Genomic DNA, 15643 nt, shown 5'->3' on the forward strand with positions numbered 1-15643 from the left:
GGAAATAAACTTTGAATATTCAGACTGCAAGAAAAATGTACTTTAAAGGCATCTTAATTAAGCAAGCTTAATTAAAAGTCTAGTTTATTCCCTTGTGCTTTGTTAACACTCTCTAAAGACTTTTGTCTTTGGATTCCTTATAACCCCCAATAATACTGTTGTGTGTCTGCCTTGGCAGATTAATATAGTCGTATTCAAAAACAAAAGTGAAAATCATGGAAAAGTTAATTTACTTCAGTAACTCAGTTCACTACATGAAACACATTGCATAGATAACTAACACATAGACTGGTGCTATATTTCTGTGAATTATGCAAATTTTCTGCTTACAGCTCATGAAAAAAAAACATATTTAAGATTAGAATATTATGCTACATAAAAAATGAAAGCAGAAATTTGGGCCTAATGAAAAGAATGTCTAATCCCTGCTTAAACGTTATTATAAAAGGATACTTGTAATCTGGCAAACTAGCCTCATCAGAATGCATATTCTAACTTATTGAATATGTCTGTACTCTGCCTTAGGTAATTAACACTCTCGCACCCTCTTCCTACACATTTTAAACTGTCGCATGTATAAACTGATCACCAGCAAGAGTTTTGCTGCGCTGGAAAATTTGACAACATGAGCAACATAGCTCTAACATGGCATGTAGAACACACACGTCCACTGATACAACACAACTCAACCCCCCCCCCCCCACACACACACACACATATCACAGCAATGACAGTATTTGATCTCAACACAGTCAAGCCATGCTGTCTGTATTGATGAATATTAACTGGTCCTAGCATGCAGGATGCCTCAAACTGAAAGTGAAACTGGTTGCTTAACCTACTTTCTAATTAATTCAACTAATATTTATCTGACTACTTGGATAAACTCATAGATTATTGAATTTTCATTGGCAGAGTGTTAGCTGATCTCCTGGTATGGAAAAAAAAAGTCGCGTGAACGTCAGTCTCATTGATGGTTCACAGCAGAAGACTGAATTCCACACCCTTGTTCCCATACTCATGAACAATATTGCTGGTTATTACAATGCTTACTTGGACGAATAGAAGAAGAAAACAACTAAAAAAAAAAACATTAAAAGGGACTTTTTAACCTGGAGATTAATGCAGTTTCGATATACTTGTGGTCTCTAAGAGATGATGGGTCCAAATGGAGGGAAAAGATCTCACCAATTTTTATCTCTCAATAGTAAGTGTAGTTTTTCTTCTCCTCAGGACCTGACTCTCTGTTTTCTTTAACAGCTGCGTCTTCATTTAAATTAGATTTTGGGCACTTTCTTTGCACATAAAACTCTGGGTTTATGTCCGAAGAGTCCTGGCGGACCCTAGTGGTCTGGTACCAATTATGACATTCATGTCAACAGAGGCTAATGTCCCTGTGTGATGTAACGGTGACAAACAAAATTTAGACACTTCCTGCTATTTTCCCAAAAAAAGGCAGTTAGTTCTTCAAAGAAGTTGCTTTACGCGTTTTTTTTTTTTTAACATGAACTCTCATTGCGCCACAGATTTATTTAGAACTTTAAGGAAATAGTTTCATGTTTTCACTTGCCCGTTTATGTGACTCATATGATTCAGAGAAGCAAGAGGGGAGGGACATTTACGTCGACACAAAAGAGGAATTCCACAAATTGGCTCTTCCATAGTTCAAGTATTTTTATTTCTTTACTGGAACTGTCACTGTGTGTACAAACACACACACGCACACACACACACACACACACACACACATTACAGCAAAAGTGAAACTTCAAGCAACGGTTTGTTCCTGATTGCTTCATTTTTTCATTTTTTGTGAAATTTTAAAGAGCAGCTAAAAATCCCACAATAAAGGACATTCCTCTATGAGACATCTGGAACCGACTGCTGCCTAAGTTAAACCAGCAGGTGGCATGGGACCTTCTTAGCCACATTGGACATTATTATGAGATGATTCATGCTGACCTCCCCCAGAGGCACATCCTAGATTTTTTTTTTTTTTTTTTTTTTACCAGGTCTCATTCAGTGCTTAGAAAACTCTGAACAAACACTTGAACTGTGTCTGGCCATTCCAGACAGAACAAGTTCCTCCTCATTTTGAGTGACTGTCAGGTATGAAGAAATACCACTTTTCCAAAAGCTGGTAAGAGCTGGCTGGTAAGCTCTGCACTAATTGGCTTCAGCATACATTAATACCATACTACTGATTCATACACTGTCTTGTAAAAGCCCTATTTACAATAAAAAGCCTCAACAGAGACAGTTTCTTCCCCCAGGCTGTCACTTTGACGAACACTTTATTGTCAGAGTGGCCAGATCAATTCCAGGTATTGTCTGCACCAGTCCAACCAGGTCCTCCTCTTTTGTAAAAAGATTATATACACACATATTTACAGGAAGTTTGTTTCACTTTTTATTTATTGATACTTAAAATGTTTTCACTGAGAGCAAAATGGAACCAAAGTCAAATTCCTTGTTTGTGTGCACACACTTGGCAATTAAAGCAGACTCTCATTACCTTTCTTCTTTTTTTTTTACTATCTGCCAGAACATTGAATTTTATATGCATCACTTCAAAGTAAGGAAAGAAATAAAAATGTTACCTTAACGAGAATAACCAGAATAGAATATTACCAAATAAGGAAACATTTCTATTCTGTGCTGCAGAATGAAAAACAAACTGTTATTTTGTGGCAAAGCAAAATGCATTTTAATTTTATGCCCTTAAGCACACTGGTTTATTTAACCTTACTGTTTTTTTCTTTCTCTTTCAGACTCCTCTCCATCTGGCAGTGATAACCAAACAAGCAAACATGGTGGAGGTTTTGTTGGGAGCAGGGGCCGACCCTGCTGTCTTGGACCGTCATGGCCAAACAGCCCTCCATCTCTGCTGTGAATATCAGCAGCTCGACTGCCTGTCTGTACTGCTGTCTTTGTCGTCATCCTCCCTTTGCCTGGAGATCAGAAACTTTGAAGGTGAGCTGTGATCTGTAAGCTTTTGCACGTTGAAATGCAAAGACATATGCATGGAAGCTGGGTTGCATCATCTCCTCGCTCAACAGCACACTACAATTGGGTGCTGTGACATGTGGTCTCTAGTTTATGCAGTCTTAATAACGACACATTTTATTCTACATGAGTTTTTGGATGGTCACTAGTTTCATGAGCAAATGATTCCTTAATAAATTGTTCAACAAAAACAGTGGTTTTGCAGGTCTGCAATTTATCCATTGGAAGTGCACATTATCCGAATGCAGATTAAAATACATAACATGCTTAGGATCTGTATCAAGTCACTATGCCAACTGTGTATAGTTGGTTGTGGCATGTTCCATTTAGAGATTTCCTGATCAGGATACCAATCAGATTCCTGTAGGAATAGGGCCTTATCCATAACAGGTCCTAGTTTATTAAATCATGAGAAGTCATACATTTTATATGCTTGAAACCCTAAGCTGCCTTAAAGTACAATGACAATAATATTATTGTAATAATGCTCTAGATTGGATTATTATTAGGTACTCGGCATTAATTGCTTTCCATTTAACTTATTTAGCAATGACGTTCTGGATGCTCCAGGGTCTGTTTAGTGGGGAAGCAACATATTTTTACATTTTATATTTACTAATATTTACTTACTGTGTCTAAAGGTGAACATATCATGTTTTTAAATCCCCCCTTTTCACATTTAAATAATGTGTTTGTGGTCTATATAAAGTGAAACTGCAATGCTTTGGTCTAAAGTCCTCATTAATGTTGCCCCATAGCCCTCCTTTGCAGCAAATAGTAGTCTCTCTTTTTCTGAGTGAATTCAACATAAAATCAAACAACACAACGACAGCATGTGAGAGTTGAGTTAGTTCGGCAATCCGAAATCAGTGATTTAAAAATGCATTGATTGGGATCTTGTGATGATCCTCGGGATTGGATCGTGAGGTCCCTTTGTACACTTTGGGAACTTATGTGCTCGTTTTAATATGATTCCTAATTTTTCCTCATACTTTTTATGCCTCACTAGTTTGAAATACATTGCTGCCATGAAAACGTTTTTTTTTAGCAATTGTAGTTTCAACATCTGAAATTATTTGTTTCTACTTTTGAATTAAATGTTAATATAGGTTGGCTGTAATACCCATTTTTTATATATATATATATTTTGGACGTTTTTGTAGATTTTGGTAAAGTCTGAGCTCCACTTCCAGGGGTGTTTAGCCCTTTCATGAGAAATGTATAGTATTATTATGAGTATACCTGATTAAAATAAAAACCCATCCCTTCAGTAGTGTAGTTTGCAGTTTGCTAGGGGATGTAAAAGGTCAATTTATGTTCTAGTGAGGGTGAGAGGTTTGAGTTGTGTAGGTGGGATGAGAACATTTCCTTCCTTTGTAGTCTGTTGTGCGTCTCAAGTCTTAAATTTTCACACAGCACGGAAGACATTGCTTTTGTGACGGTTACAAGTCTGGGTATAAGATGTAATCTTGTCGCTGTGACTGGGTACACATATTGTTACAATATCCTCATCTCTCGCCAAACTTTTTTTTCTTCTTTATCTTCTAATGCTGTTGTAAATGCAATTATTTTACAATATGTCTCAACCTCCGGTTTTTCTTGTTGATGTTTTCAGGCCTGAGCCCTCTTCATTTGGCTGTGCTGCAAGGCCATCAGGATTTGTCCAAAATGTTGCTGGATGCCGGAGCAGACATCAACGCAATGGTAAGTTTATGCTGCACAAACTCTGTACTATGGCCTAAATAACCTGTAAAGGTCAACGTGTCAAGTATCTGTATTGTTTGACTTTCTATCATGCTGATATGTATTTTTTTTCTTCTTCTTCTTATCAGGATATTAAAAGTGGCCAGAGTCCTCTTATGCATGCTGTGGAAAGCAATAATGCAGATATGGTTCACTTCCTCATTGAGGTAATCAGGGTTTGTGGTCACAGATAGAAGGGGTGGGGGTGGGGGGGGGGGTTGTGACACTTCTACGGTGCCTTCAAAAGTACTCACACCCCTTGACCATTTTCATATTCTGTTTTATTACAACCACAAACTGTAATGTATTTTATTTGGATTTTATGTAATTGACCAAACTTTTGAAGCGAAAGGGAACTGTTTCATGTTTTTGTAATAAAGCTCATTTTTATTCAGCCCCACTGAATCAAAAATACTGTTTCATAACAAATTATGGGTGGGGTATGTCTACCAGATTTGCATATCTATTTATATTATTCTTTGAAAAATAGTTCAACCTCAGTCAGTTGTTTCAAGTCTTGTCACTGATGGGCTTGGCCATTCTAACACATGCATGTTCTTGGTTCTAAACCATTGCACTGTAGCTCTGACTGCATTAGGGTCTTAGTCCCACTGTACGGTCAACCTCCGCCATGTATTTAGCTCTATCCACTTTCCGTACTGACTCTAACTATATTCCCCGTCTCTACTGATGAGAAACCTTTCCCACGGCATAATACTACCACTACCATGTTTCACAAAACAGACTCTTCGTGGCTCTTCGTGTTTAGGTTTGCGATGTTAGTTTTCCAATATGCCTTGTGCATGAAGGCCAGAAAGCTTAACCCTGGACTCCAAATCCGAATAACCTTCTTCTATATGTTTGCTGGATGTCCTCTACATGGATTTGGTGTAGACTCCAAACATAAACTTCTAATGTTTTTTTTTTTGAGGAATGGTGTTCCTATTGCCACTCTTTAATAAAGGCCAGATTGGTGAAGTGCAAATATAGTTGTCCCATCAACCGATTCTTTCACCTGTGCTGTAGATCCCTGTAGATCCCTGCAACATACCAAGGATTTTGGACATGTTTGTATAACCCCACCCTGACTAATACTTAACTTTTTCCCTGAATTGTTTGGAGAGCTCCTTGGTCTTCATAGTGCAATGCCTCTTGCTCAGTGGTGCTGCAGCCTCTGGGGCCTTTCACAAAAGGTGTCTTAATACTGACAGATCATGAGACACTTGGATTGCACACTGGTGGACTTAGTTTCCCTAATTATGGAACTTTTTAAGTGATTACACCAGTAACTTTTAGGGTCTTCATAGCAAAGTGGGCGAATACTTATGCAGCAGAAGTCAATGTGCTTTTATTTATTTATTCTGTTTTACATATTTTGTGCTTGATTTACTTTATCAACATATACTAGTTTGTGCAGATCCATCGCATAAAATATCACAGGTTGGAATGTAAAAACATAGGTAAAAAGCTAAGCATGTTTTATAAGGCCCTATACAAATCCACTCCACACACCCACTTCATATTTTCATTTTTAACAAAAATTGAAAACCAGGTATCTTTTCTCTTCCTTTTCAAAATGATTTGGTTGTGTAGGTCTCAAATAAAATCTTAATAAATGTCAAAGGGATGTTAATACTTTTATAAGATACTGTATAAGGCCTTTGTTCTCTCTTTATGATATATATATATATATATATATATATATATATATATATATATATATATATATATATATAGTGTGTGTGTGTGTGTGTGTGTTTTTCTTCCTTTCCTTCTGGTTTATAGCTGAAGATTTCAAAGAAATGTGGGGAAACGATGTTAGAGTGCCTTAACTGTGCTCTGCATAAAAGGATCTATCTTTCTTGTTTTGATCACATTTCCTTTGAATCTACTCTCTCTCTCTTTTATCTCATTCTTATCGAACCAACCCAGCCAGGGCTTTGTCAAGTTTCCTTTTATATTTAACAGCATCTAGTCTGGCTTTCTTTATGAATCACAATCTGCTGTTTCTCTGTCACAGAATGGATGTGACGTCAACAGCCAGTCGTACAGCGGCAACACAGCGCTGCACATCTCTTGCGGCCGAGGTCAGGTTGACACCGTCCGGCTGCTGTTGAAGAGCGGAGCGGACAGCAGCCTCAAAAACTACCACAACGATACGCCAGTGATGGTGGCCAAGAATAAAAAAGTGAGGAAATGATAACCTTGTTAAGCTCTATTTTTATGGTAGTTCGTTGCTGCATTTGGGAAAGTCTCATTTCAGGAAAGTAGGAAACCCCCAAGGGATCTCCAGTTGTTTGACTGTCGACACTTTTATGCCTCACTCTAATTTCAAGGCGGAAAATCCCACCTATTCACTTAAGTTACATTAGGGCAAAAACAAACAATTACAAAACCAAGTTGACTCAGCTCAGATTAGAACAGTACAAATAGGCCAGAGCCAAAAATGGAGTGATGTATTCCTCCCTCTAGAGGCCAAACATAAGCGGTGCAATGTTTTCTCCTGTTGTATTATCCTCTTTCACTAAGTCTTTATATCAGTGTGTTGCACAAAAGCTATAATAAAGATTTAAACCTTGTGCAGATAACAGATGTGTTACGAGGAAGAGGCTCCAAGCAGATGAGAGTTCTGGAGCAGCCTTGCATGTCGGTGTCACCACATCAGAGCTGCTATGTGGAAAATGGTGAGAATATTCTGCATGAGTTCACAAACAGTTGTGCACTATCACCAAAATACCACAGATCCTCATTCCTACCCTTTTATCATCTTTCAGGATCCCCTTCTTCAAGCCATAGTCGTGGCTCTTCACCACTGATGACGCCGCACGGCCTCCATCCTAGTGCCTCCCATTCCTTAAAGACTTCGTCTGCGCTATACTAGCTCAGTGCAGTATTTCCAGTGGACCTTGCAACTACCTCCACACATCTAAGCATCAAACTCAGGACATTCAGCAATGGATTTGTCTCACACCAGGAGAGACCAGAAAATATCAGCATTAGACTCAACTGTCAAACTGGACGCATCCCAAACGTGGCCTTCTGTGAGCTTCCATTGCCTTACCAGATGAGACATCTCAAATCATAAGGCTGCTGTTTTGGACTCTTACCTTGTAAATATGTAAAAAATAAAAATGAAAATGATTAAAAAAAACTTTTAAGCGATGCAGCCACAACAATTAGGGATTTCCTCTCTTGCAGGTCAGTATGAACAGAAATGGGAAACTGAATGTAAGCGAGGCTGAATGTGAATAGACTCTTGTTAGAGATTACCTGCACATATCTGTAAATTACATGAAAGAACGCTTAATGTAATCAGAGTTCTTGTGTCTTTGCCTTTATTTTTGATACATGTCAGAGCATAAACTGTATACTATGGGAAATGAGAGAGATACTTTAAAGGACAAGCAGTGAAACATGGTTTGTTTAAAGATCCCAGTATTTCTTTTAGCAAAGGTTCAATTTCTTAAGACTGCAAATAAAACAATCCTTCCATATTTATCTAAAACCAGAAACTGTTTGTTAGTGTTTTTAGTGTTTGTATGCCTGTATCTATTTTTCTACCTTGTCAGAATTTGTTTTATATCAAGTTTGCTGTTCAGTTTGGATTTTGTTGTAACCTAATGTTCAGTCTGTTTCATTCCTGAATTTAAGAGCAACTCAGTACAAATGAAGAAATGAGGACAGCGGCCAGAGTAAATTAAAAATGTAATGAGAACTCTGTGGATTCTATCCAGTCAATTTGTGCACGAAATATCACAAACCCACACAGGTTTACACTTTTAGTCAGAGACACAGATATTTTAAAGATCTACTTTTCAAAAACTTTTATACATGTCTATTAACAGTATAAATTTGGAGTATCAAAAACATGTCTAACAAATGAATTGATCTCATACGTAAATAGTCAGGACTATGCTAACATATTGCTGTTCAACTAACATGGCCACTTGTTACTTGTTTTACTCCTTTAAAAGTCTCTGGAAAACTAAATCAACTCTTTTGAACTGGGTATTTTAACAAAACATTTTAACATTTCTATGCAAATATTTTTAATGACACTAAATGAAGTGGAAAAAACGTAAAACAATGTAAACACGTAAAAAAACGTTCATTATCCTACTTGCAAATTTCTTTGAATCCCAGTATACTATTTCCAATGACTAGATAAGTCATTTTTGGACCTAGATTGCCATCCCAGGTAAGTCTCATCCTAAAGAGTATATATTATAATTGTATATACATAATGGTATATTCTCTTTGTACTTGGAAATCGAAATTTTCAAGTTCCCATACTGAGAAATATACAGCACAGAATTCTGACAGATGTCCCAGAAATAAGATGTAGTGGAATAATTACAATAAAGCAGAAGGATGTTGTTATGATGATTTGGATCAAGATCTTTAAATTGGTCCGTCACATAGCACTATAGTGCATCTAAACACAATGCTAGGTATGTGAATGAATCTTTTAGTCCTGCCAGATGATTACTTTTTTAACAAGTTCTTTTAGTTTTACAACAAAATTAAAAACTCATTAGCTCACCAGTATAAATGCTCTTGAAGATTTATTTGTAATTTTACCCCATACAGACCTGAAAGTGATGTCCATTCCAACCCAATCTCGCTAAGTGACACTGACTTTGCATTGTGATGATATTTCCAAAATGGAGCTGGTTTGCAAATGTGGTAGAAGCTGCTAAGTTTTAAAGGCATGCTTTTTTTGTCACTGAAGGTAAAGTTTCCCCAGTTCATTTGCTTTAACTCTTCAGTAACGTGCCCTACACTACAATTAACCTATTGGGAACAACCCCTTTTACATTTTTAATTGCTTTAATAGCTTTATTATATCGTTGTTTTAACAATGCGTATTGCCTCTATTTATTAGATTCGGAAGATGTCATGTGTGTTCACTTACAGAAATACCCAAAAGCATACATAGACTGGCAACATAGTTCTTTAATGACATAATAAAACTGACCAATGGAGCAGCAAAAGGAGAGCAGGACATACAGCATGAGCAGCGAAACATGCAGAATAACAGAAGAATCCAGCAAGAAACAATGGCAACCAGTTCGCTATATGCTAAGTGAATAATGGCACTGAATGTGTTTTAATCACAAAATATATAATATAACCTAAATAATGTGGAGCAACTAAGAAGGTAAGCAGGGAACCTGAGGGTGAGACACTATTTAACATGGATGGAGCTCAACTAACACAAATAAACTATCAAACCAAGGGCGAAGTGCAACATGTAATTTAAAGTGTATAATTCCAAATGTACAAAGAACAGAACATAAGAATAACCTAATAAACAAAACACAAAATAATTAACTAATATGGCAACAACTTAAAAGTAGACTTAATTTTCCAGAAATGTAAGAAAGATACGTCTTGTCTATGTGTTGCCCTGCGACAGACTGGCGACCTGTCCAGGGTGTACCTCGCCTCTCGCCCAGTGAACGCTGGAGAAAGGCACCAGCAACCCCCCCCCCCCCTCCCCAACCCCATGAGGGATTAAGAGGGTCAGAAAATGGATGGATGGATGTAAGAAAGATATGCCCAGATAACTTTTTGAATAACTGCACATGTGCAAGACCGTCTTGCCTGCTCTTCCGCTCCTCAGGGGGATTACATGAAAAAATCTCCCAAATCCACTCTGGTTTTAATTCTTTCTACTGAGGCCTTCCTCTTCTTCTCAAAAATGTGTACACAGTTTGCTTCTTGTGTCTCTCAACCATAGCAGAACCTATAGTTCTCAACAAAATCAACTATTTTTGCTCGTTTATCTGAATACATAATGTATTAACTACTATCAGGATGGAAGGACCATTTCACCTAGTATAACAAAAAGTGTCTTTGAACAGGATTACCAACCAGCTTTAAGTCATGATTCGATTTAGGAAGGACAAAAATGCAGAGCAGTGAATAAATAAATGTTTTTATATAAACAGAACTTACAATGAATAATGATCAAAACAGTGGGGAACATGAAGTAAACAGAATCTAGAGCATAACAGCAGAACATGAGGCAGCGCAATGGAATATCAGAGCAACAGTGAGCATGAAATCAATGGAGGAAACCTGCAATGAATAATGAAAACCAGGGAGCCAATATACTGAGGAGACGTGTGGTGGATGTAATGGGCTACAGGTGTGAGCAATAAGGTTGGAATGAGGAACAGCTGAAACTAATAAGGACGGAGGAGATGAGTGTAATGAACTGAATGAAACATAGAAAACCACATTTTTTTCAACAGAATAAAAAAAATGTACACTGAACACAAGAATTAACTTTAAATGGCAGAAACTAAAGACCATAAACAGAGAAGAAAAAGAAACATAAAGAAATCCAAAAACTCAAATACCTAAGGGTTGTCAGAATATAAACAAGGAAAGGATGAAAAATAATATTAAATTTATAAATCCAGACACCTAGGGATTATCAGATCAATGGACAGTTAACAGTGTCGACAGATATCAAAGTAGACAGCAGACTAATCTAATTTGGTGTAAAGTGTGTCATTACATTTGAGTTGTGAAAATCAATTCAGCTTTAACGCGGATTTAAAGGGTGAAGAAAATCCAGGATTTAGGCTGTGATTCAGATTAAATACTGCTGCCAAGCAACACAATAGAATACAGCCATTCATGAAAACAATTACAGGGTCAGAAACCCTATGGTGTGTATGTTTTTATTATACAACACTGCCTACTGAAACATGACAAAATGAGTGCTGCAAACTCTAGATCGTCAGAGAGACTTACAGCATCTGCACGGTAGGGGAAAACTACTTGAGCTGCATGTTATATTAAATTGTTGGTATTATCTATGTGCACAGTATCAATCTAAAAATGTACAGTAATTATGTTATAAATTTCAATCACATTTCAAGTCCAATAAATTCTGCTTTATGTTTTGCAACAGATGTCCAAAAATGGTGGAAAAAATTTTAAAAAGCTGTAGAAGATTTTCCCCATGGGTATCAACCTTATTTGATGGACATATGCAACTAATCAAATAATTTCTCAACCTGATTTATGTTCAACTGCTGAACATCCTACCAATCAGTGTCTATAAGTATTTACATTTTTATGATTTGCAAACAGAGACTACCACATGTAAGACCAAAACAGAGCGTGGCATTATTGCATCTACTGTTTTCTTTTGTTCTAGTTTAAATTTTTCTGATTTACTTATTGTTGATTTTACATGAACTGTAACGTTCGGTCAGCCGTTGTCGTTTGAAAAACGCTGTATAAATTTACTTTGAGTTGACAATAGATCACACATATTCCAAGTTAGATGTTCACAGCAACAAAGGCAACTTTTAATGACTTATTTTTTTGAGACCAAAATAGAAACTAGTTCTAAGTTATTTACCAGGGCCTGATTAATAATTGTGCATAGATATCACTGAATCGGTTTGTGATTTTCAGCTGATGTTTCCAGAAATTAAACATTAGACTCAAAATAATTTTTTTACTGTAATATTTTTAAAGGTCATGTATCAACTATTTCACACAAGGACTATAGTTTTTGTCTTTACATTTAACCCATTTTCTTATCATTTATTCTGTAGGTTGAATTTGAATAATTTAAGTCTACTAATACAACTATGTTTACATCATCAATATGACCGATACACTTTTGTAGCTGTCGAGTATTTGTAATATTTCTTACATGTACTGTACACAATGTTTGTCTTTGAGGAGACCAAACACCCGGGACATTGTAAACGGATTGTATCCTCTTTCCCCAAGCAGATTACCTTTAGTTTTACAAGATTTAAAAGGCTGACCTCTCTAAACTCACAGCAGTAGAGTCAGGTTAGATTTGGACAAAGCTGATAAACACAGACTGCCAGCTGTCTTCACAGTAGGTCTGCAAAAAGCTTAACTCATTCAGAAAATATACATCTGTCTTTATTTTGTAGCCTCTTTTCAGGGCTGTGGCAAGACCACAGATAAATGCTCCATCATCCGCATTAATGGTATGTATTTTACATGTTTTCCTTGGCTACATTTTTTTCTTTAAATGCTGAAACTCTTGTGGCCTTGCTTATGCGTTACATGTACGTTTTTTTCACAGTAGATATTTGCTGCAATTATTGAAATTAGCTCATAATATCGTCTTGAAACTTATAGCAACTGTCAATCTACCAATGTTTTCTTAGAATACTAGTTATTTCCTCCCCTTAAACTATGCTGTAATGTTTTAAAAGTGTTGGAACAGCATGTGAAGGCAAATTTCCCTTTGTGGACAGTAAAGTGTGAATCTGAACTAGAAAATATTGCAATTCATATATTCGGGACTATAAGTACAAGCAATGATTATTTTTTTTATTTTGATGAAAGCTGATAAAAATTTATTGAAAGCTAATCTAAGAGGAAGTTTTAATCCTAATCAAAGTTTGCCCAAGGCAGAGCGACTAAACCTCTGCCAAGGGCCTCAAAACCACCAGGGGTTTCCATAATTGCTTGCGATTTAACACAGACCATTCATTAACAATTTTTTTTCATGAATTAGTATATCATAAATTTAATCTGAAGACTTCAGCATAGCTAGCCAATTAAACTCACCTGCCTCTCAGGAATTCCATCAAATCTGTGTTTAGATGCAGTTAGTGGTGGTGATGTTTTTAACAGGAAAACGAGGCCCGGATCTAAATCTGCTTAAGGGCCCGTACAACCTTGGGCCAGCCCAAATCATACTGATAATTTACACGTCACACCATTATTTTTCTTGTCATTAATAGATTGGACTTTCTAGTTTTTATTTATAGAAAAGTTTAGATTATTTGTGTGGATATGCATGCAGCTTCGCCTCTGCTGCATTTAGGATCCTGTGTGGTGATGCTTGCCATGATGTGGTTTGTAATAGTTTACAGTTCATCCAAAAAACACTTTACATGAATATGTTGGGGGTGTTGGGGACAATAGAAAAGAATATATGTCCTTGTATTGAAATATTTAGTACAGAAAAGTAAGGTATAATGTGACTTCAACTAATGTGTTATTCATCCAATCATTTTCTATGTCATTCCAGCCACTTATCTGAATTCTAGACCTTCTTACTGAAAGGCTTCACTGCTCATATCTGTCCCACTGTGCACCCCTACTTCATTGTCATTTAATGCAATATAAGATTATTCAAAAGAAATATATGCTTCAATGTAGGAGATCAAACCGCACATAACCTATCCTTAAAAGGGAGGTGCGGCTAAATGCAGAGGGCAAACTTCATTGACAATATTGTTGCAATGACAAATAAAGATGATTATGATCATCTTTTAAATTAAAGTCCAAGAAGCAGGAGGAGTTCTTTAAGAAGGAGTCATCCCCTTGGTCAGCAATAATCCAGTAGTCTGTGCTCCAGTTTCTGCTGCGTCTCCAAGGTAACAAACTATTGTACTGGTTTATGGGATGGAGTTTGCTTACATTTTATTGCTGTGTTGGGTTTTAAATGGTAATTTACCAGGGAATCGGGATATCTCACAGAAGATCGACCGTGTTGTCATCTGGATTATTAAAAGTGAGCCGTTAGTCTACTGGTGGACTCAAACGTGTTGCCATGGAGACGTCCATAAACAAAATTACAGCAGTTTTTATTTTATTTTTCCTTTGTGGGGGTGCATCTGCATGCTGTGTGTGTTCCTTGCAGCTGTGAATAACAGATCATGTTATCAAAGGGCTGAATTTGGATCAAAATATCACATGCTGTTTGGCAACAGGGGCAAGTAGTAGTAAACACACTACAGCAGTTAGACAAAGCTGCACAAGGTATAGTTAGCAGAAACTGGAACACTGAATATCTGTTAAACTGACATTAGGAAGACTTTTGATTCATTATATTAAACTGAAACTACGAATGTAACAGGTGAACCTCTGTGTTTTTTTCGTGGATGTTTATTTTGATCCATTAGTGGGAGAAAGCTGCAAAGCTGTTCTTTCATGCAGGTCACCTCTTGGCTGTGCTTGACTGATGGATCTGCAACAAGCACGTCCCCTTCTGTGCATTTTCACGCAACCAATGTTGAGCCAGCCCTCAGCAGTCAGTCATGCAGCCCCTCCTCCACAATACGCTTTCCACCAACCTCCATTCATGATTGAAGACCTTTCTTAACTCTACAGGCAAGTAATAAACTTAACAAGTGTCATTTCTTTTCTTAAATACAACATAATTAAAGAACCTTGACTTCATAAAACCAGTCCCCCTCAGTCCAATGGTAGTTCTTCACATTGACGCATCCACCGGGAAATATCTGTTTTTATTACTCAAATATGTAATAAAATGTAATGTGTTACTCTAATATATATATATGGAGCATCTCTGTAGTTTTTTTTTTTTTTTTGAAGATAATTCAACTTCAATCCTCTTGTTATAAAGCCCCTTACGATAAAACCTTTGTTTTATCTCTGATATCTTAAAGTGAACCTTAATAAAGAAACATCTAATACTTTCAACTATTCATGTACTTGAATCTTTTTTTTTCTTCATATCTTAACTTTTGCTAATATGTACACTACAACGTTGTACTGAAATGGAAAATTCTGAAAATTTTCTTGAAAAAACTATTGATATGTAAAATGTAAAACAATTTTTGCTGATTTTTCTGGTACAAAACAGCTGGGGTTTCCTCTCAACTTCTTGAGAATTATGGAGACACCTGTGCGAGAATGTTGAATGATTACTCAGTAAAACAGCGGTGAAATTCCATGTCCATAAAGGTTTTCCTCAAAAACACATCTATTTTAATAATATTTTATGTAATTAAGTCAATGTAATTAAAGACAACCTGTTTGCTTTAGATAAGGGGTTTTCTGCTTCCTTTAAAATAAAAATTGGTTCACTCACTTTTTGTTTGTCTTTGTGGTGTATTTGCATGCATTG

General features: G+C 36.6%; 1 protein-coding gene across 1 annotated transcript in view; it reads left to right on the forward strand.

Moving 5' to 3' along the window:
* Positions 1 to 8464, forward strand: part of bcl3 (BCL3 transcription coactivator) — a 29015-nt gene extending 20551 nt beyond the window's left edge. The window contains exons 4-9 of the mRNA XM_012881960.3: positions 2772 to 2973; positions 4622 to 4710; positions 4839 to 4916; positions 6770 to 6937; positions 7334 to 7433; positions 7524 to 8464. Of these exons, the coding sequence (XP_012737414.2) occupies positions 2772 to 2973; positions 4622 to 4710; positions 4839 to 4916; positions 6770 to 6937; positions 7334 to 7433; positions 7524 to 7630 (744 nt within the window). The 3' untranslated portion in view covers positions 7631 to 8464. The remainder of the gene's footprint in view (positions 1 to 2771; positions 2974 to 4621; positions 4711 to 4838; positions 4917 to 6769; positions 6938 to 7333; positions 7434 to 7523) is intronic.
* The last annotated feature ends 7179 nt before the right edge of the window (positions 8465 to 15643 follow it).

Source organism: Fundulus heteroclitus, chromosome 3 (genome assembly GCF_011125445.2).
Source record: "Fundulus heteroclitus isolate FHET01 chromosome 3, MU-UCD_Fhet_4.1, whole genome shotgun sequence".
In the NCBI taxonomy this organism is placed as follows: Eukaryota; Metazoa; Chordata; class Actinopteri; order Cyprinodontiformes; family Fundulidae; genus Fundulus; species Fundulus heteroclitus.